This window comes from Schistocerca piceifrons, chromosome 3 (assembly GCF_021461385.2).
Source record: "Schistocerca piceifrons isolate TAMUIC-IGC-003096 chromosome 3, iqSchPice1.1, whole genome shotgun sequence".
Classification (NCBI taxonomy): Eukaryota; Metazoa; Arthropoda; class Insecta; order Orthoptera; family Acrididae; genus Schistocerca; species Schistocerca piceifrons.
Window position 1 is genome coordinate 857,149,691 of NC_060140.1, and position 22,850 is coordinate 857,172,540.

General features: G+C 38.5%; 1 protein-coding gene across 1 annotated transcript in view; it reads right to left on the bottom strand.

Annotated features, from left to right (window-relative positions):
- The window catches only part of LOC124789125 (sodium/potassium/calcium exchanger 4-like), a 107,237-nt gene that overhangs the window by 51,170 nt on the left and 33,217 nt on the right, over positions 1-22,850 (bottom strand). Inside the window, exons 4-5 of the mRNA XM_047256414.1 lie at positions 16,866-17,085; positions 4,394-4,558 (exon numbers count right to left, since the gene is read on the bottom strand). Of these exons, the coding sequence (XP_047112370.1) occupies positions 4,394-4,558; positions 16,866-17,085 (385 nt within the window). The remainder of the gene's footprint in view (positions 1-4,393; positions 4,559-16,865; positions 17,086-22,850) is intronic.

Here is a 22,850-nt window from a genome sequence, read left to right on the forward strand (position 1 = left end):
TCGGGGTTTAACAGATGCTGAATGCAGAATAGGTGCAGTTAAATGCATGGGATATTCCATTTTGGAAATCATTAGATTCATAGTGTAAAGAATGAGTTGAGAATACCAACTTTCAGACCCATGGACAACACAGTGACCAACAACCTTCACTTAATGATTGAGAGCAATGGCGTTTGTGAAGAGTTGTCAATGCTAACACACAAGGAGTACTGAATGAATTAACTGCAGAAATCAATGTCAGATGTATGACAAACATATCCGTTAGGACAGTGCAATGAAAGTTGGTGTTAATGGGCTATGGCAGCAGATGACCGATACATGTGCCTCTGTAGGACTTTTTCTGAGCTTGTGACCGTATTGGTTGGACCCTAGATGATTGGAAAGCCATAGTCTTGTCAGTTGAGTCAGTAGGGTTTGAATGTAGTACAGACCCCTTGAAGCCATGGACCCAAGTTGTCAACAAGGCACTGTGCAAGCTGATGATGGTCCCATAATTGTGTGGGCTGTGTTTACACGGAATTGACTGGGTCTTCTGGTCCAACCGAACTGATCATTTGCTGGAAATAGTTATGATTTGCTACTTGGAGACCATTTGCAGCAATTCACAGACTTCATTTGCCCAAAAAAAGACTGAATTCTTATAGATGACAATACACCATGTCACCCAACCATAATTATTCTTGGTCGGTTTGAAGAACATTGGAGCAAATTATTTGGCCACTCAGATTTCCCAAAATGAATCCCATCCAACATTTATTGGATGTAATTGAAAGGTCAGTTCATGCACAAAATCCTCCTCTGGCAAAACTTTTTCAATTATGGATGGTTATAGAGACAGCATGGCGCAGTATTTCTGTAGAGGACTTCCAACGACTTGTTGAGTTCGTGCCTCATTGAGTTGCTGCACTACACTAGACAAAAGGAGGTCCAACATGATATTAGAATGTACTTTATGACTTTTTCACTCAATGTATAACAGTGGCTGAATATTAGGTACACACTAAAATATTAAAGTAAAGAGATTTGTTCAAACACTGTATTATGTGAACAGCTCCAATCATTGAAATTCCTTTACATCCATTTTTACATGGTTTGATATTTGAATAGTGTCAGATCATTTATTAATTTGCCAAACAATGTTTATTTTAGACGAATAGGAAGCTTAAATTTTGAAAATTGTGTTATTATCTTCATGCACTGAAGAAGATACTGAAACAACGAATGTGATTCCATATTTCCCAATTTCCTTGTCTAATTCTTTTGGACCTCCTGCATTTCTTATGTGCAGAAACGGCTGTGGTTGGCTGTTTGAAAAACTTACTTGGGGCTGCATGGATTGACCTTATCTTTTAGCCTATGGGGATGGCTCATACAAGGTGTAGTCAAAACATAACGGGATTTTTTGATTTCTTGGGCTTTATAATCTGATTTTCAATTTTTTTTGTTTTTTTAATTTTATTGGTACATTGATGTATGTTGGCATTTTAAGCTGTTTAGAATATTCAGTTTGTTGTTGACAGTCAGAAAGGTTATATGTGTTTTCAAGTATTTAGCAAATTTTTACGTTTGAAAAAGATGTATCAAAGAATTTGCATTAAATTGCTTGAAAAATGGAATAAAGTGCAGTGCTGCATTTGAAATGTTGACTGTGGCTCTTGGCAAATCTACCATGAGTAAAACAAGAGTTTACAAACGATGTAAACAATTGAAACTAGGTCGAGAAGATGTTGAGGACGGCAACTGCCCTGGATGCCATAGTACATCAATTACAATGTGGTAGAAGTAAAGAAAATGGTTCTAGAAAATCACCATCAGAGAAGTTGCTAATGATGATGGCATATTCTTTGGCTCACGCCAAGCAATTTTTTCAGATGTTTTTGGCATGAAACATATCCAATGAGTGGCTCAAGACATACCTATGTGGTCGCAAACAGGTGGTTGAAGTGCAGTATACTGACCATAACAAAATCAGCTACTACTATTCTGGATATGAAAGTGTGAAATATGGCATCCCTCAAGGATCAGTATTAGGACCCATTCTGTTTCTCCTCTATGTCAATGGTCTTATGTACAACAAGTATTGCCAAACTACCTTCCAATTTGCAGATGGTACAAGCTTCCTTATCAGTGGTAAAACAGAAGAAAAACTAAAAGACTCCGCTATCCAAACAATGAACAGTGTAGAACAGTGGTTCAGCTACAACAAGCTAATTATAAACAAAGAAAAGACAGTAGCACTGAACTTCTATAATGTAAAAGGAAGACACCACCCAAACATAGAAATAGAACTTAGGGACAGAGTTCTTGAAAGTGTTGACAGCACTAAATTTCTGGGACTCTGGCTCCAGAACAACACAAAATGTGAGGTACACATTGAATATTTGCAAAGAAAACTAAGCAAAACCTGTTACATGATATGGATCTTAAAAACTCGTTGCAGCAAAGCCAGCCTGTTAAATGTATACTACTCCTATGTGCATTCTGTCATTAAATATGGCGTAATCTTCTGGGGCAATACAACAACAAATATTAAACTTTAAGGATGCAAAAGAGAACACTAAGAATTATTGAAGGGGTAAACAATACGAAATCATGCAGACCCATATTCAAAAAACTGTCAGTTCTTCCTCTTCCTTGCATTTTTATCTACGAAACATCAGTTTTCATCAAACAATATATTGATAGACACCCAGATATCGTATTAAAAAATGAAGATATACATGCACACAATACAAGGCAAAAATCTGACCTTCATATGAAACAGGTGAGAACATCATTGTGCCAAAAAGGCACACTACATACTGGAATAATGATTTTCAATAATCTACCTAAACATATTAAATCAATAGGTAAACTCTGTAGTTTTAAGGCTGAAGTAAAGGCATATTTAATTGATCATTACTTTTACAGTCTGACAGAATATATAAAAGCCAAACAACAAAAATAAAGATGCATTATCAATATTCTACTTTGTATGTTGCCTGTAATGTTTGTTGTATTTATGAATCTTTGCTAAATTACTTCAATATCTAGTCCTTAGGACTGCAATACAAACTGTATTTTATCTTGTAAATACCTAACATGTCCAATATCCTTGTATATAGTCTATACATATAGGATTTGAAGGACTAAATAAATAAATAAATAAAATAAATAAATAAAACGTGAATTTTGACCAAAAGCAACATCTCATAGCCATTGCTCAGGAATTGGTGAATGAAGTGAATGATGACCCAGAACTTCTAAAAAAAGGTTACAACAGGTGGTGAAACATGTATATGTTATGATGTAAAAAAAAAAAGTTGAATCACTTGTGAAGTTTCTGCTTTCTGTTTTCTTCAATTAAAATGGAATAGTGGATCATCAGTTCCTGTCTTATGGTCGTGTAGTCAATAAGGAATACTATCTTGAAGTTATGCGCCTTGCTCCCACTCACACTTCAATATTTGTTTGTGATTTTTTGGCAAAAAACAAAACCATTGTTACCTCAGCCACTGTTTTTGCCCAACATGGCCCCCTGCAAATTCTTTCTATTCCTGACGCTGAGGAGAACAATGAAAGGACATTATTTTACCACCATTGATGTGATAAAAACAGAATCACTGAAGGAACTGAACATTATAACAAAAAGTGAGTTCCAGAAGTGCTTCCAGGATTGGAAAATGAACTGGCAGAAGTGTATTAAGTCTGAGAGAGTTTACTTTGAAGGGGACGAAGTTGATGTTGGTGATGAATAAATGAAGGTTCTTCAAGAAAAACAAAAATTTCTGTTACTTTTTGATTACACCTCATATAACATGTGTATTCAAGGAGAATACTAATGAAAAATGTAGTATTCAATTTTTTATTATTTGATTCATAAAACTGTACCTTTCTTTCAATGACAGGTTGAACTTGGACATAAAATATTCCTCTTATCCATATGTGTAGTAAGCCAGTACGTGAACCATTCCTCTTGAGAATGTTTCATGATTACCGGAGTGAAATCAGTGTAAGGTAGAGCAACACCTATGAAATGGCATTTTGTAAAACTCCCTACCATGAACCTTAATCTGTATTAAACTAACATTTTGTTCTTTAAACGTAACCAAAGTGATAAATAATTTTGAGATTCATGAGAGTGGTAATTAACTAGTGTGTTGTGTACTCAGTCACTCAGTGCCTTTTGAGACATGGAGGTTAATTTGCAGCATGAGGATTTTCTGTATTATCTCATTAAAGACACATTCATCATTAACAGAGCCGTAGTATACATAACAAAAACAGGTGAACCAAAGAAACTCATTACTCAGTCAGTAATGAAGCTAAGTGAAAGCCTGCATGTATTCATTGCAAACAGTGTATTTAGTGAGAATGTATTAAAATATACTGATATACTGAACTGTTGACTTACTTTCTTCATTAAGGTTTTTGAGTCCATCATCTGTAATATCTGACATCTGTCTTTCAATGACCGAAACTCGTGGCTGTTTTGAATTTCGAGGTGTGAGTGAGACCATCTTCAGGAAGTACGGTCGGTAAATTCCTTGACCCACATCAGTTGTCTCCATGGAGAATACTGCAATATATACATACTAAAATTAACAAAATACTTGGCATTTCCTGTGCAAATAAAGATCTTTTAACTGATTTGTAATGTGTACACTGGTGTTCTCATATTGGCTGTTTCAGAAGTTTTATAATTGTTTTTTAGCTGAAAATGAGCAGATGACGAATATATGAATATTTGTGAGGTATCAGAGTGAATGGGACACTGTTTCTATTTGTTTTTGTTAAGTGTTGTGTACGAGAAAGTAGTTAGCATTATAAAGATGCACATCGGGTGACCTATACTTGCCTTTGCTAGGTGAAATTCCTGGTACTCTGGACAGAAATAGTTACAGTAAAAAAATACTAAACCTAGGTTTTGAAATATGTATATATGTTCTTTCTTGAGGAAGGAAAGATTGGGGGTGGGAAGGATGAGGTGATTCAAAACCCAGGTTGATAGGGATTAAACTCACAGCAGACTGATTAGTATGACAACTGAGGACAGAGTTTTCTGTTCAAATACATTGATACAGAACTTAATGACTAACTCGGGGTTGCATAACATATGGCATGACCGGCATCTTAATGCTTCTGGAAAGAGTCTACTTGTTCAGTCAATCCCAGAAGCAGCCAATCTGTTGTGGGATGGCTCCCTCTCAACCTGAGACCTGAGTCACCTGCCCCATGCCTCATGCCCCTTCACCTCCTTTCTAACCTTCTCAACCTGCCCTCTTTCCTTCCCGGAGAGAAAACATAATTTTTAAAAGGCTAGGATGAATATTTTCTTCTTTGTAAACTATGGAAAGTCCAAGTTGGAATCTAAAATGTATAGCAGTCTGGTCACTGTGTCTGTCTGCAGTTCAATGTCTCCTCTATATGGTGAATAACAGCCATATCCTTTTCATAATATATTCTGATTTACGTATTTCTGTTGATACCACTAGGAATTTCATGTACTGAAGGTAAATAATGGCCAGGCATTCTCTATCCTTGTAATTTTAACTATTTTCTCTTTTGAAATTTTACTTGAATCAATATTTTTCTTAGGTCTCTCTTGATGGTTATTCATTGGTATTCCACAGTTATTACTGTTTCTGGTGATTTATTGGTAATAGTGTAATTGAACAGTGATTGGTTTCATTATCTAATTGAAAAGTAATGGATTTTATTATCCATTTATGTGCTATATGTTTGTTTACATTCTGGGTCAACTACCATTTGCTGCAGTAATTACTGATTCTCTGCAGCTCATCCAGCATTTCAGTAGTGTTCTGGTGTTGCAGCCTTCCTATAAACAAAGTATCAACTCTGAATAGCCACCTCACAGAGCTTCCAACATTATTCTCTAGACTATTTATAAACATATACTGCAAGAATAATGTCTTGAGTTCTATCTGCTCAGAAGTTCTGAATCCAGCTGTAAATTTGGCCCAGTACTCAGAAATCTCATTCATTAAACAGCAGTGTGAAACTGTATCAGATACTTCCACAGTGTCAAGGAACATTGCATCAAGTAGGCAACAAGGATACCATTGTTTACAGCACTCCAAATATCGTGGACAAATAGAGTGAGCTGAGCTCTACAAGATCTCTGTTTGAAGACTCTATGTTGATTTCAATAGAAGGGTTTTTTGTTCTCCAAAAAGGTCATAATTAGTGAACATATGACATGTTCAGATATTCTACAGCAGAATGATGTCAACATTGCAGGCTTATAATTATGTGCGTCACACAGACAAACATTTTTTTAAAAATGGAAATGATCTGTTCTTATTCCAGTTGACAGGTAACATATGTTACCCCAGCAACCTCAACAAACTGCTGTGAGAAGGGCAGAAGGACTGTTTGTATAACTGGGTGGAATATTACAGGTACTTCACCTAGTCCATGTGCCTTTACACCACTAAGCAGTTTTAGTCATTTTTCAACTGTATAATTGCTTTTTCAGTATCTGCTAAAAACTGAATCCAGTATTTCAACATTCTCTCTGTCATTTTCTGCTTTGGTGCCGATATAGTCACTGGGTGACTGAATAGAAGATTTCAGTCCAGTTATTGATTTTGTGTAAGATCAAAACTTCTTAGGATTTGTGGTCAGACCAATGTGCAAAATTTTATTAGTTTAAAACTCAGTGAGCATTTCTTGCATTACTCTCTGTTTTCTCATTTTGGGTTTGGATTTTAGTTATCAGTAAGGCTTTCACTTAGTTTAAATCATGATGAAACTCTCTCTGATTTTGTAGTAACTTTCTAAAGTCACTGTTGAACAGCATTAGAACTTTCTCATACCTCACAACCTTGCTCTGTATATACAGATCTATGGCATATTGAACAATGGTTTTTAATTTTATTTGTTTTTGCTCCTTCATCATGAGACTAGATGTAGAGCAAGTTACACGCTACCTTACCACAGACTCAAAAATTCTCCACACCGCATGAGCATGAAATTTGTATACAAAATCTATAAGGGGAAGAGTGGCCCAGATCTAAAAAATACTGAAAGACACCTGGAAAAATATTTTAAAAGTAAATGCTACTATAGTGCAGAAGATTTCTTGAATGATGACCATGTAATATAGTTGTTGTTGTGGTCTTCTGTCCAGAGACTGGTTTGATGCAACTTTGTGCAAGCTTCTTCATCTCGAAGTACCTACTGCAATCAACATCTTTCTGAATCAGTTTAGTGTATTCATGTCTTGGTCTCCCTCTATGATTTTTACCCTCCACACTGCCCTCCAACACTAAATTGGTGATCCTTTGGTGCCTCAGAACGTGTCCTACCAACTGATCCCTCCTTCTAGTCAAGTTGGCCACAAATTCCTCTTCTCTCCAGTTCTATTCAGTACCTCCTCATTAGTTACACGATTTATCCATCTACCCTTCAGCATTCTTCTGTAGCACCACATTTCGAAAGCCTCTATTCTCTTCTTGTCTAAACTATTTATCGTCCATGTTTCACTTCAATATGTAGCTACAATCCATACAAATACTTTCAGAAAAGACTTCCTGACAGTTAAATCTATACTCAATGTTAACAAATTTCTCTTCTTCAGAAACGCTTTCCTTGATATTGCCAGTCTGAATTTTATATCATCTCTACTTCAACCATCATCAGTTATTTTGCTCCCCAAATAGCACTGTAAGTGTCTCATTTCCTAATCTAATTCCCTCTGCATCACCTGATTTAATTTGACTACAAAGCATTATCCTCATTTTGCTTTTGTTGATGTTCATCTTGTATCCTCCATTCAAGACACTGTCCATTCCATTCAATTGCTCTTCCAGGTCCTTTGCTGTCTCTGACAGAATTACAATGTCATCGTCAAACCTCAAAGTTTTAATTTCTTCTCCATGGACTTTAATTCCTACTCTAAAATTTTCTTTTGTTCTTTTATTGCTTGCTCAACATACAGATTGAATAACATTGGGGATAGGCTACAACCCTATCTCACTCCCTTCCCAACCACTGCATCCCTCTCATGCCCCTTGACTCTTATAACTCCCATCTGGTTTCTGCACAAATTGGAAATAGCCTTTTGTGCCCTGTATTTGACCCCTGACACCTTCAGAACTCGACAGAGAATATTCCAGTCAACACTTGCAAAAGCTTTCTCTAAGTCTATGAATGCTAGGAACGTAGGATTGCCTTTCTGTAATCTATCTTCTAAGATAAGTCTTAGGGTCAGTATTTCCTCACATGTTCCAACATTTCTATGGAATCCAAACTGATCTACCGCAAGGTTGGCTTCTACCAGTTTTTTCATTCATCTGTGAAGAATTTGTGTTAGTATTTTGCAGCCATGACTTATTAAACTACTAGTTCAGTAATTTTCACACATGTCAACACCTGCTTTCTTTGGGATTGGAATTATTATATTCTTCTTGAAGTCCGAGGGTATTTCGCCTGTCTCATACATCTTGATCACCAGATGGTAGAGTTTTGTCAGGGTTGGCTTTCCCAAGATTATCAGTAGTTCTAATGGAATGTTGTCTACTCCCAGGGCCTTGTATCGACTCAGGTCTTTCAGTGCTCTGTCAAACTCATCACACAGTATCATATCTCCCATTTCATCTCCATCAACATTCTCTTCCGTTTCCATAATATTGCCCTCCAGTACATCACCCTCGTATAGATGCTCTATGTACTCCTTCCACCTTCCTGCTTTCCCTTCTTTGCTTAGAACTGGTTTCCCATCTGAGTTCTTGATATTCATACAAATGGTTCTCTTTTCTCCAAAAGTCCCTTTAATTTTCCTGTAGGCACTATCTATCTTACCCCTAGTGATATATGCCTCTACATCCTTACATTTGTCCTCTAGCCATCCCTGCTTAGCCATTTTGCACTTTCTGTTGATGTCATTTTTGAGACATTTGTATTCCTTTTTGCCTGCTTCATTTACTGCATTTTTATATTTTCTCCTTTCATCAATTAAATTCAGTATCTCTTATGTTAGCTAAGCATTGCTACTAACCCTCGTCTTTTTACCTACTTGATCCACTCCTGCCTGCACTTTCCATCTCTCAAAGCTACCCATTCTTCTTGAACTGTATTTCTTTCCCCCTTTCTTGTCAATTGTTCCCTAACACTCTTTCTGAAACTCTCTACAACATCTGGTTCTCTGAGTTTATCCAGGTCCCATTTCCTTAAATTCCTACCTTTTTGTAGTTTCTTCAGTTTTAGTCTGCAGTTCATAACCAATAAATTGTGGTCAGAGTCTACATCTGCCCATGGAAATGTCTTACAATTTAAAAACTGGTTCCTAAATCTCTGTCTTACCATTATATAATCTATGTGAAACCTTCCAGCGTCTCCAGGCTATGGATAAGCTTTGCCCTGTGCAAAATTCTACCAAGTGGCTTCCTATTTCATTTGTTACCCCCATTCCATATCCACCTACTACTTTTCCTTCGCTTTCTTTTCCTGCTATCGAATTCCAGTACCTCTTGACTACAAAATTTTCATCTCCCCTCACTATCTGAATGATCGCTTTTATCTCATCATACATTTCTTCAATCCCTTCATCATCTGCAGAGCTAGTTGGCATATAAACTTGTACTACTGTGGTAGGCGTAGGCTTCATGTCTATCTCGGTTAGAATAACGTGTTCACTATGCTGTTTATAGTAGCTTACCCACAAAAACGTGTTCACTATGCTGTTCATAGTAGCTGACCCACACTCCAATTTTTTTTATTCATTATGAAACCTACTTCTGCATTACTCCTATTAGATTTTATGTTTATAACCCTGTATTCACCTGATCAAAAGTCTTGTTCCTAATTCCCACTATATCTAACTTATCCTATCCATATCCATTTTTAAATTTTCTAACCTACCTGCCCAATTAAGGGACCTGACATTCCCCATTGTACACAATAACTAAGATATACGAGGGCCATTCAGAAAGTAACCTCCGGTTGATTTAAAAAAATACACCAAGTTAAATAAAAATATTTTAATATATACATCTTACAACTACATCTTTGCACTATTTTTCTACATAGTCTACATAGCAATTGAGGCAATTATCGTGTCTCTTCACAAGCTTTGAAATTCCTTCTGCATAAAAATCACCCGCTTGTGCCTGGAGCCAGCCTGTGACCATCTTTGAGCTCTTCGTCGTCATCAAACCGCTGTGACCCGAGTCATTTCTTCAAATGCATGAAGAGGTGATAATCACTTGGCGTCAGGTCTGGGCTGTAAGGTGGATGGTTGATAACGTCCCACTTGAAGGACTCAAGAAGGGCCGTTGTTCTGCGAGCAGAGTGAGGACTGGCGTTATCGTGCAAAAAAACGATACCGGAAGTCAGCATACCACGGCGTTTGTTCTGTATAGCCCGTCGTAACTTTTTTATTGTTTCACAGTACACGTCTTGATTAATGGTCGTACAACGTTCCATGAATTCAACCAACAACACCCCTTTGGCATCCCAAAACACCGTTGCCATCAGTTTTCTGGCAGAAAAATCTTGCGAGACTTTTCTTGGTTTGGTAGGCGAATTTGAATGTGCCCACGTCTTTGATTGTTCTTTTGTCTCAGGGTTCACGTACTTAATCCAGGTTTTGTCACCGGTCATGATTCTGTTTAACAATGGTTCTCCTTCGTCCTCATAACGTGACAGAAAGTCTAATGCAGAGGCCATTCTTTGAGTTTTGTGGTGGTCGGTAAGAATTTTGGGCACCCATCGTGCACAGAACTTATGGTAACCCAATCTTGCTGTCACTATCTCATACAAGAGAGTCTTAGAAATCTGTGGAAAACCAGTAGACAACTCCGACATTGAGAAACGTCGATTTTCACAAACTTTTGCATCAACTGTCTGAACGAGTTCGTCAGTCACCAATGATGGTCTACCACTCGTCTCTTCATCATGAACGTTTTCTCGTCCACTTTTAAATAAATGTACCCATTCACGGACAACTCCTTCACTCATAACTCTTGGTCCGTACACGGCACAAAGCTCACGATGAATAGCTGCTGCAGAATATCCTTTGGCTGTAAAAAACCTTACGACAGCACGCACTTCACATTTGGTGGGGTTTTCTATTGCAGCACACATTTCAAACTGCCACAAAAACTAAACTAACGCAGGTACGACGTTCACTCGACCACGGCTTGATGCCGACTGACCTGTTGAGTGCGTGAACGCGCAGATGGCATCGCTACTCCCCCCCACAACCCGCACTGTGACCAATCGGAGGTTACTTTCTGAACCACCCTCGTAGAAGAAGTTCACTCAGTCAAATTCTTAGGTTTAAATGTAAGTAAAAATTTGAACTGGCAGGCACACATGAATACCTGACAAACAAACTGAGCAGCTTTGCATTTGCATTACAAATATTATCAGTTGCAGTTGACATGGACACATGAGAAGTTGCATATACAAGTTAATTTGAATCCGTTATTGGGTGTGGTATTGGTTTTTGGGGTAACTCGACGAACATAGTGCGGATACTAAAAGGACAGAAAAAAATCATTTGAAATATGTGCACTGCAAATCACAAAGAACCAAGTCTACCATTATTTATAAAACTTAAAATATTGGCTTTGTCATCCTTATACATATATGAGATTATTATATTTTACACCAGACATGAATTATTTGAGGGAAACCATTGTCCATTCATATGATACTAGAAACAAAGAAAATTTTATGCTCCCCACCCACTGCCTCAGAGTGTATGGCCAGGGGCCTCAGTACATGGGAATGAAAATTTGTAATAAATTAAAAGGGAACAAGTTGATGCAGATGAATTTAGGTTCACTTAAAAGAAAGCTGTAGGAGGTACCGACACTGATGTGTTTTTACTCAGTGGTTGAATTCATGCAGGACAAACTGGAAATTTGAGATGGATACAATGTGTTACACATTCCAAGAAATATCCTTATAGTGTTATTATTTATTGTAGTGCTATTATTTATTAATGTAAAAATCATTGTAACTGTATTATAAATTTTTGACATGTCTCCTGTATGCAAACCAAACGGATTGCAAATGTACATCATGAGACGAATAAAACACAATTCACACTCCGATCCATAGAACACCAGTTTTGTTTCTCCTGATAACGGGGTCCTTGTGAGTAGTCCCCGCCCAGAAATCTGAATGGGGGACTATTTTACCTCCAGAATATTTTACCCAAGAGGATGTCATCATCTTTTAACCATACAGTAAAGCTGCATGCTCTTGGGAAAAATTATGGCTGTAGTTTCCCCTTGCTTTCAGCCATTTGCAGTACCAGCTCAGCAAGGCCATTTTGGTTAATGTTACAAGATCAGATCAGTCAATCATCCAGACTTTTACCCCTTCAATTACTGAAAAGGCTGCTTCCCCTCTTCAGGAACCACATGTTTATCTGGCTTCTCAACAGATATCCCTACATTGTGGTTGCACCAGGGGTACAGCTATCTGTATCGCTGAGGCACGCAAGCCTCCCTACCAACAGCGAGGTCCGTGGTTCATGGGGGGAAGATGTCATATAGTATCTCTCTAAAAAGGAACACCACATATATTATAACAACAGATTTATAAAAACATGACAACCACGTAAAGTAGTACATATACATTGTCCCCTTAGAATAGTTTATTAGTCTGTATGTTAGCCTTAAAACTTACAGGTCACCTATGTCACAGTCTTTGATTGTATGAGTCATGTAATGTGATAATAAAAATTTTATTTTGATTTTGATTTATTCATCTCCGGAGCTATATATTTGATGCTGAATGCTAAGATAATTGAAATTTCTTTAGTGTCACTCTTGTTGAGCTAAAATATTTTCATGCCTTTATTAACATTAGTTACAAGTTCCTTAGTCATAGACTAAGACCTAATGGTTAATGACTCCCTGATCTGTGTTAATTGTTTGAAAGTAGGAGACCTTGGGTGTTGTCCTCACAAGTTGATTCTCTAACTGCACTAAGTATTTTTCAGAAACAACATTCTGGGCAGTCTCAGGTCAATCCCTATCTCTGACACCAATTTAACTATGGGACTTTCCCATTCTATAGCTGGCAAAGTCAACTCTTCCTCTATTACAATAGCAAGATCAGGAAACAAACCTTTGATTTGCTGCAAGGTTTCTCTGAAGCAGTTTGCCACTATAGCTTTTGAGGCATGTGGTCTGCAAAGAGGTCTGATATCGAAGTTTGAACCACTTTTGACATTTACTTTCATCCACATTGTTTCACATTTGGAAACTACTAAATCTCACTATACAATATAAATTTCTTTATGGCAAAATGTATATTGTCACCATTAGGATCTAGCCTATGTGCACTCTATATATTCCAACTGAATTTAGGATTTTGGTGCTATTCATTTACGATTTGTTAGCTTCCTGTTCCTAATACAATGTTAGCATTATGACCTTCAGTAAGTGAGACTGATTCTCGGTCCTTGTCATGGGTGCTTTTCCAGAGTACTAATGCTACATTATCATTTTCTGTTTTGGATCTGTGAGGATGAAAATATTTCTCTGAGAGTAACTTGGGGCATTCCAAGCAGCTTGTTTACTGCCATCCGTGTGTTCATAAAGTTATGCTTGTCAGATTATAGAGACATATTAAGACATTAAATGACAGCTGAGTGAAGAAAGTTATTGCTGTCATGATAATACTAAACCTAACGGTGCTTAAATACAAATGTCATTTAATTTTATCTTCCAGATTCCTTAGTCCTCAAACAACTACAAAGAATGATGTCCTACTTCCTTTGTCATGAAAAGATGACTTACTTTGAAGCATCATCCAATTTTTATTTCTTGTAAAAGACATTAGTTTATTGTTTGAATTACAACCAACTGACCACCTTGTCATGCTCTGCCAGAGGTTTTCATTTGCATGCAATATGGAGGGACATGGGGCCAGCACAACTCTCTCCTGGCCTTTGGCAGCTTTCTAGACCTCACAGCCACTACGTCTCATTTAAGTAGTTCCTCAGTTGACATCACGAAGCTGAGTGCACCCATTTGAGTCCTCCCACCAAGGAAACATCCCTGGCAGTACCGGGAGTGGAACCCGGGTCCTCTGCATGGCAGCCAGACATGCTGAGCACTGAGCTACAGAGGCAGATATCAGGTCCCTAACATTCTCTTAATTGTTGCAATATTTCATTTAGGATTACAATGAATTTTTAGTCATATGTCACATGTATTAGGTTGTGGTAACGTCACATCAAACAGTAAGCACATACTCAGCTTCAAAACAGGCATTGCAGTACCACTGCATAGCACAAGTGCAGTGCAGATGTCATTATTATTGGTAAGAATTTTATAGCTTCTATATGAATGAAACACTCCTAATGATTCCAACCAACTGGTGGTGTCCCCAAAGGTTCTGTCTCAGGGCCCTTACTTTTTCTTGCACATATCAGAGACCTCTCATCAGTAACTTTACCAGCTGCCAAGTTTGTTCTGTTATAGTAGATCAAGTATACTCTTAGGAAGGTCAACTAATGAAATTTTCATGGTCATTAATAAATGGTTCCCAGTCAATTCTCTGTCACTAAAGTTTGAAAAAAAATGGTATATGCAATTCAGAACTTGTAAAAGATTTCCTGCCAGTATATGCTTAAAATATAATGAGAAGCAGTTAGAAGAAGCTGACAGTGTTAAATTCTGGGGATCACTTCTTGATAGTTATTTGGGAATTTCTTAGAAGAACCAATTGAGGCACTCATGTTATTAATAATATGTAATGTCAGTATTGTGTACAATATGTCTTTGGCACAAATGGATGATTGTAAATAAGTGCTGTAAAGTATTTTTTATTTATTTATTTATTTTTTATTTGATGTTGTGCTGTTAGGATAGCCTAAGAATTACCATATGCACCTAAGGGTATTGAACATATAATATTTGGTGACAAGTTTTATTCCACATCCATAATTTTGATTTCATTTGGGATCTGTGGAAGGTAATTAGCAAAACCATTCTTATTTTGTAAATTTTTATTGTATATTCTTGTTTTGTGACATGTTCCACATCCCAGAGAATTCAATTGGAATGAAAAGTACATCATATCTAATCTGAAAAAGCATGAGGCAAACATACTTACATAAACAGCTAACTCTATTTATTTGTGGAAAGTTTAAGCTTTTTTGAGATAATGATATTATTTTCCACTGTACACTGTTTGGAAACCTGAGGTAGCCAAAAAATTACTAATTTTAACTTTAGTGTCAACTTATATGAGTACCTTTCATATTTTAGCCACTAAGAGCTACTAATAAATTATTCAAGGGTTATTCGATTAAGAATAATAATAATTTTTTCATGGTCGTAATTGCTTACACTATAATTTAATGTTATGATATTCTGTTAGCTTAATGAGCAACAAACACTCCATATCAGTTTCATTGTTGGCACACCTGGTTCCACCTGTGAGAGGCGAGGAACGTGAAACCTGTTCCATATCACTTACTGCAACAGTGAAGGTAACATGCAGTGAACAGTATGTGGCTTAGAAATTCTGATTTTGTCTCAACAGATCTTCAGCTGAGGCCTATGCAGTATTTCAGGAACCTGTGGAGAGTCTGTTCTCCCCTACAGCACAGCCTCAAAATTGTTTAAAGAGGGGAGACAATCAGTTTCAAAGAAGGTGTCCCTGATGCTCCAGTTACTGCTATTACAGAAGAAAGCATCAACATTACTGTTGTTATTGTGAAAGAGGATTGATGAGCAACCTTACAAATATCTTCTGAAATGTGTTTGTGTGCCGTGAGTTCCAAGACAGTTGATTTGCAAACAAAAAGACATTTATGTGTAGGTCTGCATGCAGTTGAAGTTGATGTTAGAGAAAGATACGGAGTTTCTTTCAAAAGTAATCGCTGCTGATGAATCTTTGATACATCATTTTCATCCTGTGAGGAAAACAGCAATGTGTGGAAATCTCCTTCATCACCAACCCCCAAAAAGAAAAAGTTTTTGCTTCTATTGGGAAAATTATGGTCATCTCATTTTTTGATGTTCATGGAATCATTTATTAGCATGTTCTACCTGCACACACATCAAGAACTGCACAATACTGCAGGAACAACCTGAAAACTTTGCAAGTCCATATCAGGTTCAAAAGGCCACATATCTGTGAAACAGGCCAGATCATGCCCCACAATAATGCATGGCTACATATTGCAAATGTTATTACTGAATATCTTACAAAATTCAATCTGAAGTGCATCACTCAACCTTCTTATAGTCTGCATTTAGTCCTGTGTGACTTTTTTCTATTCCCTAACTTGAAGAAACACCCTCATGCGAGGCAGTTTCTATCATCAGACTAGTTGTGAAAGCTGCAGAGGAAGCTCCGAGGAACCTTTAAAAAAATACTTTCCAGCATGTCTTTGCAGACTGGCTGATATGCTAGGTCAAATGCATCACATCCAAAGGTGACTATGTTGAGAAGGACTATGAAAATTATTTGTGTGATTGAAAGAATGTTATCAAAAATTACTCTTCTTTACTAAACAGCACTTGAACAAAACATCTTACATGGAAATATTGCCATATAAGCTATCATAATAGGACTTTAAGGCACCAGATGTGCTCTGAATACTGACATTGGTTGCAAATAGAGAATTATTCATCAGCCGCTCTCGGTGGTTGAAATTTGGTTTTTCTAATAGTTGAGAGCAGAAGTATAGATGACTAACATTTCAACAAAGAGAATCCATGCATGTGGAATAAAACAGTGATTTATTTTTATCTGTGAAAAATAAGAAAAAGAAAAATAAATAAATAAGAAGAAGGAAGGATAGAAAGAAATCAACTGTAGTTCTTATATGAACAGATTTTTAAATAAAAAGTCTAAACCCATGTAATTCATAACTGTTCACTCACCATGTTTTTGACATCTTGTAGGTCTGCATGTGTTTTCAAAAAAATATTTCAGTTTCTTGTTATAAACCATGATGAGGATGTATGTGACAATAAGGAGAACCATTATTGCTGACTCTATCCACGTGATTTTATCATCCCAGATGGAAGCTACCAGAGAAAACAGTGCTACTGCGTAGATGGTGGTGTCCCGTGTGAGAGGCCACTTGTCCAATGTGATAGTCTGTTAAAGTAAAAGTGCTCTATGTAAAAGTTATTTAAATAAAGTTAATGACTGAAACAAAATCTTAACTGCTGTATCAAGTTTCCCTTTACAGGTATCATGTACATACCATCTAAATAGTCCTATATACACCTATACAGGACGAAGTGAAATTCATGCACTCAGGATTCACAGTGTGACTCCTTACATGCCAGTGATAAGAAAATGTCTGTTACAAAATTTCGTCTGGCGAGTGCATCCAGCAGAAAAAGGACATTAGAGAGTGACAATCTGGCAACACTGTAAGCACATGTATGGTAACTACCTCTGTCGGCACATGTTACTCATACTGTGCAGTTGGTGCAGTGGATATATTTTTGGATTAGCATGCAGTAGGTCAATGGTTCGATCCTGGTTTGAGGCATATGTTTTTTATTTGGTAAATGTAGTCCAGGTGGTACGGTATCTGGCATCTTAATCCTCAACAGTGGTTGCAGTGCATCGTCTAGAAAACATTTGCAGTTACATACTACAATCATAGAAGAGGAAGATTGTTCAGCTTTGAAAGAAGCCCTTTCCACGTCATGGGTGTGAATTTATTTGCACCATTTCATCTACTAGATTGAAACCTGTTTTCTTTGTACCCTCCTCCAATGGTCCCATAGATTCTTACCTTGTTCAAATCAATTACATTTCAGTAGGGCTTTACGTTGCCAGTAGCACTAGCAAAGTGCTTTGCCAATAATGTCCAATCTCTGTTACTATTTGTATGTGTTATCACCATGATCCCACTAATTATGCCTTTCAACATTGAGTCTGGTAACCTCATGCTGTTTAGTATGTATCTCAATTTATTATTATTATCATTATTCTGTCGATGGGATAGTGGAAACTTCACGTCTATTACCGTTAAGGAAGTGGTGTAATTTGAAACCGAACATTTCACAATTAGCAGTGTCAGGTTGAATCATGCAGAACAATATCTGTCAGAAGGGTAATGCATGTCAGATGGAGCTGTGCGCAGGACTGATGGTGTGTTTATACTGGACATGCTGTCCATCAGAGAGGGACTAGTTTGAGCAGAATAATGCACCTGTGACAGGCTACAATGTACCATGTGTACACACATCGAATTTTCTCATTGTAAACCTCTAAACCAGTGTGGCAGACGTATGGCATACACAAATAATGAATATGTGGATATGCTTCTGGTCCTTGGTGCATCTCATTACTGGGCTGGTGTTGCCGCTCATGAATATGCTGCTAGATATTCTCATCGACATCTCCCAGATACAAATGTGTTTCGTCATCTGGAGCTGCGCCTTTGGGAATCAGTTTCTCTCCTTCCACCATCACAGGGCAGAGGTCTTCCATGGACTTGCTGTACTCCAGCTACTGAGGAAGCTATTCTGGAGGTCATACACCGAGAACCTCAGCGAAGTACATGTAGCATAGCAAGGCAGCTGCATGTCTCGCAATGAACGGTCAGTAATGTGCTGCACGAGCATGGGCTGCACCCCAATCATTATGCTTTCATGCAACACCTGCATCCTGCAGATTGCAATCCTGTGAATTGTTCCAACAACAACAGGAAACCAACGATGACTTTAGGAGCACCGTAATATGATTGGATGAAGCAGCATTCACTCTTGAGGGTGTCTTCAATATGCACAATGGCCACCATTGGTGTGAGGCAAGTCTCTAGAGGAACGGAAGTTTCCAAATGATTGGAAAAGAGCACAGGTAGTCCCAGTCTTCAAGAAGGGTCATCGAGCAGATGCACAAAACTATAGACCTATATCTCTGATGTCGATCTGTTGTAGAATTTTAGAACATGTTTTTTGCTCGTGTATCGTGTCGTTTTTGGAAACCCAGAATCTACTCTGTAGGAATCAACATGGATTCTGGAAACAGCGATCGTGTGAGACCCAACTCGCTTTATTTGTTCATGAGACCCAGAAAATATTATATATAGGCTCCCAGGTACATGCTATTTTCCTTGACTTCCGAAAGGCGTTCGATACAGTTCCGCACTGTCGCCTGATAAACAAAGTAAGAGCCTACGGAGTATCAGACCAGCTGTGTGGCTGGATTGAAGAGTTTTTAGCAAACAGAACACAGCATGTTGTTATCAATAGAGAGACGTCTACAGACGTTAAGGTAACCTCTGGCATGCCACAGGGGAGTGTTATGGGACCATTGCTTTTCACAATATATATAAATGACCTAGTAGATAGTGTCGAAAGTTCCATGCGGCTTTTCGCGGATGATGCTGTAGTATACAGAGAAGTTGCAGCATTAGAAAATTGTAGCGAAATGCAGGAAGATTTGCAGCGGATAGGTACTTGGTGCAGGGAGTGGCAACTGACCCTTAACTTAGACAAATGTAATGTATTGCGAATACATAGAAGGAAGGATCCTTTATTGTATGATTATATGATAGCGGAAAAAACACTGGTAGCAGTTACTTCTGTAAAATATCTGGGAGTATGCGTGCGGAACAATTTGAAGTGGAATGATCACATAAAATTAATTGTTGGTAAGGTGGGTACCAGGTTGAAATTCATTGGGAGAGTCCTTAGAAAATGTAGTCCATCAACAAAGGAGGTGGCTTACAAAACACTCGTTCGACCTATACTTGAGTATTGCTCATCAGTGTGGGATCCGTACCAGATCGGGTTGACGGAGGAGATAGAGAAGATCCAAAGAAGAGCGGTGCGTTTCATCACAGGGTTATTTGGTAACCGTGATAGCGTTACGGAGATGTTTAGCAAACTCAAGTGGCAGACTCTGTAAGAGAGGCGCTCTGCATTGTGGTGTAGCTTGCTCGCCAGGTTTTGAGAGGGTGTGTTTCTGGATGAGGTATCGAATATATTGCTTCCCCCTACTTATACCTCCCGAGGAGATCACAAATGTAAAATTAGAGAGATTCGAGCGCGTATGGAGGCATTCAGACAGTCGTTCTTCCCGTGAACCATATGCGACTGGAACAGGAAAGGGAGGTAATGACAGTGGCACGTAAAGTGCCCTCCACCACACACCGTTGGGTGACTTGCGGAGTATAAATGAAGATGTAGATGTAGAGGTTAACCTGCACGTCACCTGCATCGGTGGATATCGAGTTTGCTTTGATGTCAACGTCTGGGCTGGAATATTGGGCAACATGTGATGGGCCCCTTCATGTTGTCTGACTGGTTGACAGCATGAAGCTATCATGCATTCCTCTCAAAATATCTGCCTGATGCGCTGGAAGATGTTCCACTATATGTTCAGTAGAGGATATGGTTCCAACATGATGGTGCACCTCCACAATCTGGAGTTAATGTGTGATAGTATTTGGACAGAACATTTCCAGGGAAATGGCTCTGATGTGGAGGTCCAGTTGTATGACCACCGTGTTCACCTGACCTAAATCTCCTGGATTCCTTCCTGTGGGGTCACTTGAAGGAGTATGTGTACTCTACTCCGCCGACAAATGTGGAAGACTTGGTAGCAAGTGTTCATGCTGCTCTGGTTACTGTGAAAGTAGCTTTGCTGCAAAGGGTCCAAAGCTGTATGATCTGGCAGGTTGCGTAACATTTGGACATGCAGGGAGGTCAATTTGAGCACCTGTTGTTCTGAGGACAACGTCTTCTGTTGTGAAGGTCATGTGGTCATTAATATGGACATTATTATTGTCACTGGTTGCTAATGTGCAACATCTGAGCCCTCATATTACATGTAGTATAAATGACAAGTATATGTGTTATTGTACTGTGCTGTCATCTTTAGCATCTTGAAATTCATATTATTTTTGTAGTTATTCTTATTTGTCACTGAGTGAGATGTTGCAGCAGTTAGCACATTGGACTTGCATTCAGGAGGACAACGGTTCAATCTCACGCCTGGCCATCCTGAGTTAGGTTTTCCATGATTTCCCTAAATCGCTTTGGGCAAATGCCGGGATGATTCCTTTGAAAGAGCATATCCAACTTCCTTCCCCATCCTGATGAGACCAATGACCTTGCCATTTGGTCTCCTCCCCCCAAATCAACCCAACCCCAACTCTTATTTGTCGAACCATGTATTTGTTATGTTCACCGTTACAAAATGTTGTAAATTTAGTATATATGTGACCTAAGAAATGGTGTATATTACAGTATGAAATGTCAGAATGGAATTAACAAATAAAAAAAAAATGTGCCCCAACCAAGGATCGAACCTTTGACCTGCTGCGTGCTAACCCAAAACCCTTACCGACTACATCAACTGTACAGCATGGGTAATATGTGCTGACAGAGATAGTTTCCATATGTGTGGTTACAGTGTTGCCAGATTGCCAATTTGAAGTCCTTTTTCTGCCAAATGTACTCGCTAGATGAAATTTTGTGGCAGACATTTTTTTTATCGCTGCCATGTGAGGAGTTACACTGCAAAGACCGAGTGCATGAATTTCACTTCACCCTTTATGCATACTAATGTAGTGTAACCCACCATGTGTAATGTTGAATGACATTTAATACAAAGTTTACAGTACTGTGGCACAAGATTAATAACATCACTTATGGGCAATGTTAATAACTGTAAAACAAGGTACATTATACAAAATGACCAACTTCATGATGCTCACTGTCCCTCTGTCTTCGTGCTCAGTATGTTAATGCACTGATTTTGAATATAGAGGCACTTATAATGCTATTATTAGCTGATAACACAACATTTATAACCAAAACAAACAAAATAATAATATCTTCAAGAACAAATAAACACATCCAAAAACCAAGACAATGTCTAGACCCACTTAAACTAGACAATTATGAAACTTTCTGGCAAACCAAAACTATGGGATGTCTGCCTTTTGCAGGCAATTGCTCTGCAAACTGAGCTACCCAAGCATGCTTTGTGACCCACCTCACATCTTTACTTCTGCCAATACCTCATATCCTGCCTTCCAAGCTTCATAGAAGCTCTCCTGCAAAACTTGCAGGATTAGTACTACTAGAAGAAAGGATATTGCAGAGAACGTAACAATATTATGGAGAGGAAAGTTGCCACTCACCATAAAGCGGAGATACTGAGTCGCAGACAGGCACAACAAAAAGATTTTCTCGCATAAAGTTTTTGGCAATGGCCTTTTTCAACAATAGATACACACACACACACACACATACACTCGTGCAAACACAACTCACACACATTATTGGTGTCTCAGTCAACTGAAACCACACTGCAAGCAGCAGCACCAGCACTTAATGGGAGTGGTGACTGGTGGGTGTGGGGGTGGGGGGTGGGGGTGGGTGGGTGGGAGGAGGAGCCTGGTGCGGGGAGGGGGAGGGTTAGCATGGTGGGGATGGTGTACAGTGAAGTGCTGCAGGTGGGGCAGCGGGCGGGAGGAGGGGGGGGGGGGGGGGGGGGGAGTAGCGGAAAAGGAGAGAAATAAAAAAAATATATGAATAAATTAAATAAATAAATAAAAAATAAAGACCGGGTGTGGTGATGGAATGGCAGCTGTGTAGTGCTGGAATGGAAGCAGGGAAGGGGCTGGATGGGTGATGACAGCGACTAACAAAGTTTGAGGCCAGGAGGGTTGTTAGAATGCAGGATACAAAACAGGGAAAGTTCCCACCTGCACAGTTCAGAAAAGCTGGTTTTGGTGGAAAGGATCCTTATGGCACAGGTTGTGAAACAGTTATTGAAATGAAGGGTATCATGTTTGGCAGAATTTTCAGCAACAAAGTGGTCCACTTGTTTCTTGGCCACAGTTTGTCAGTGGCCTTTCATGTGGACAGACAGCTTGTTGAATGCAT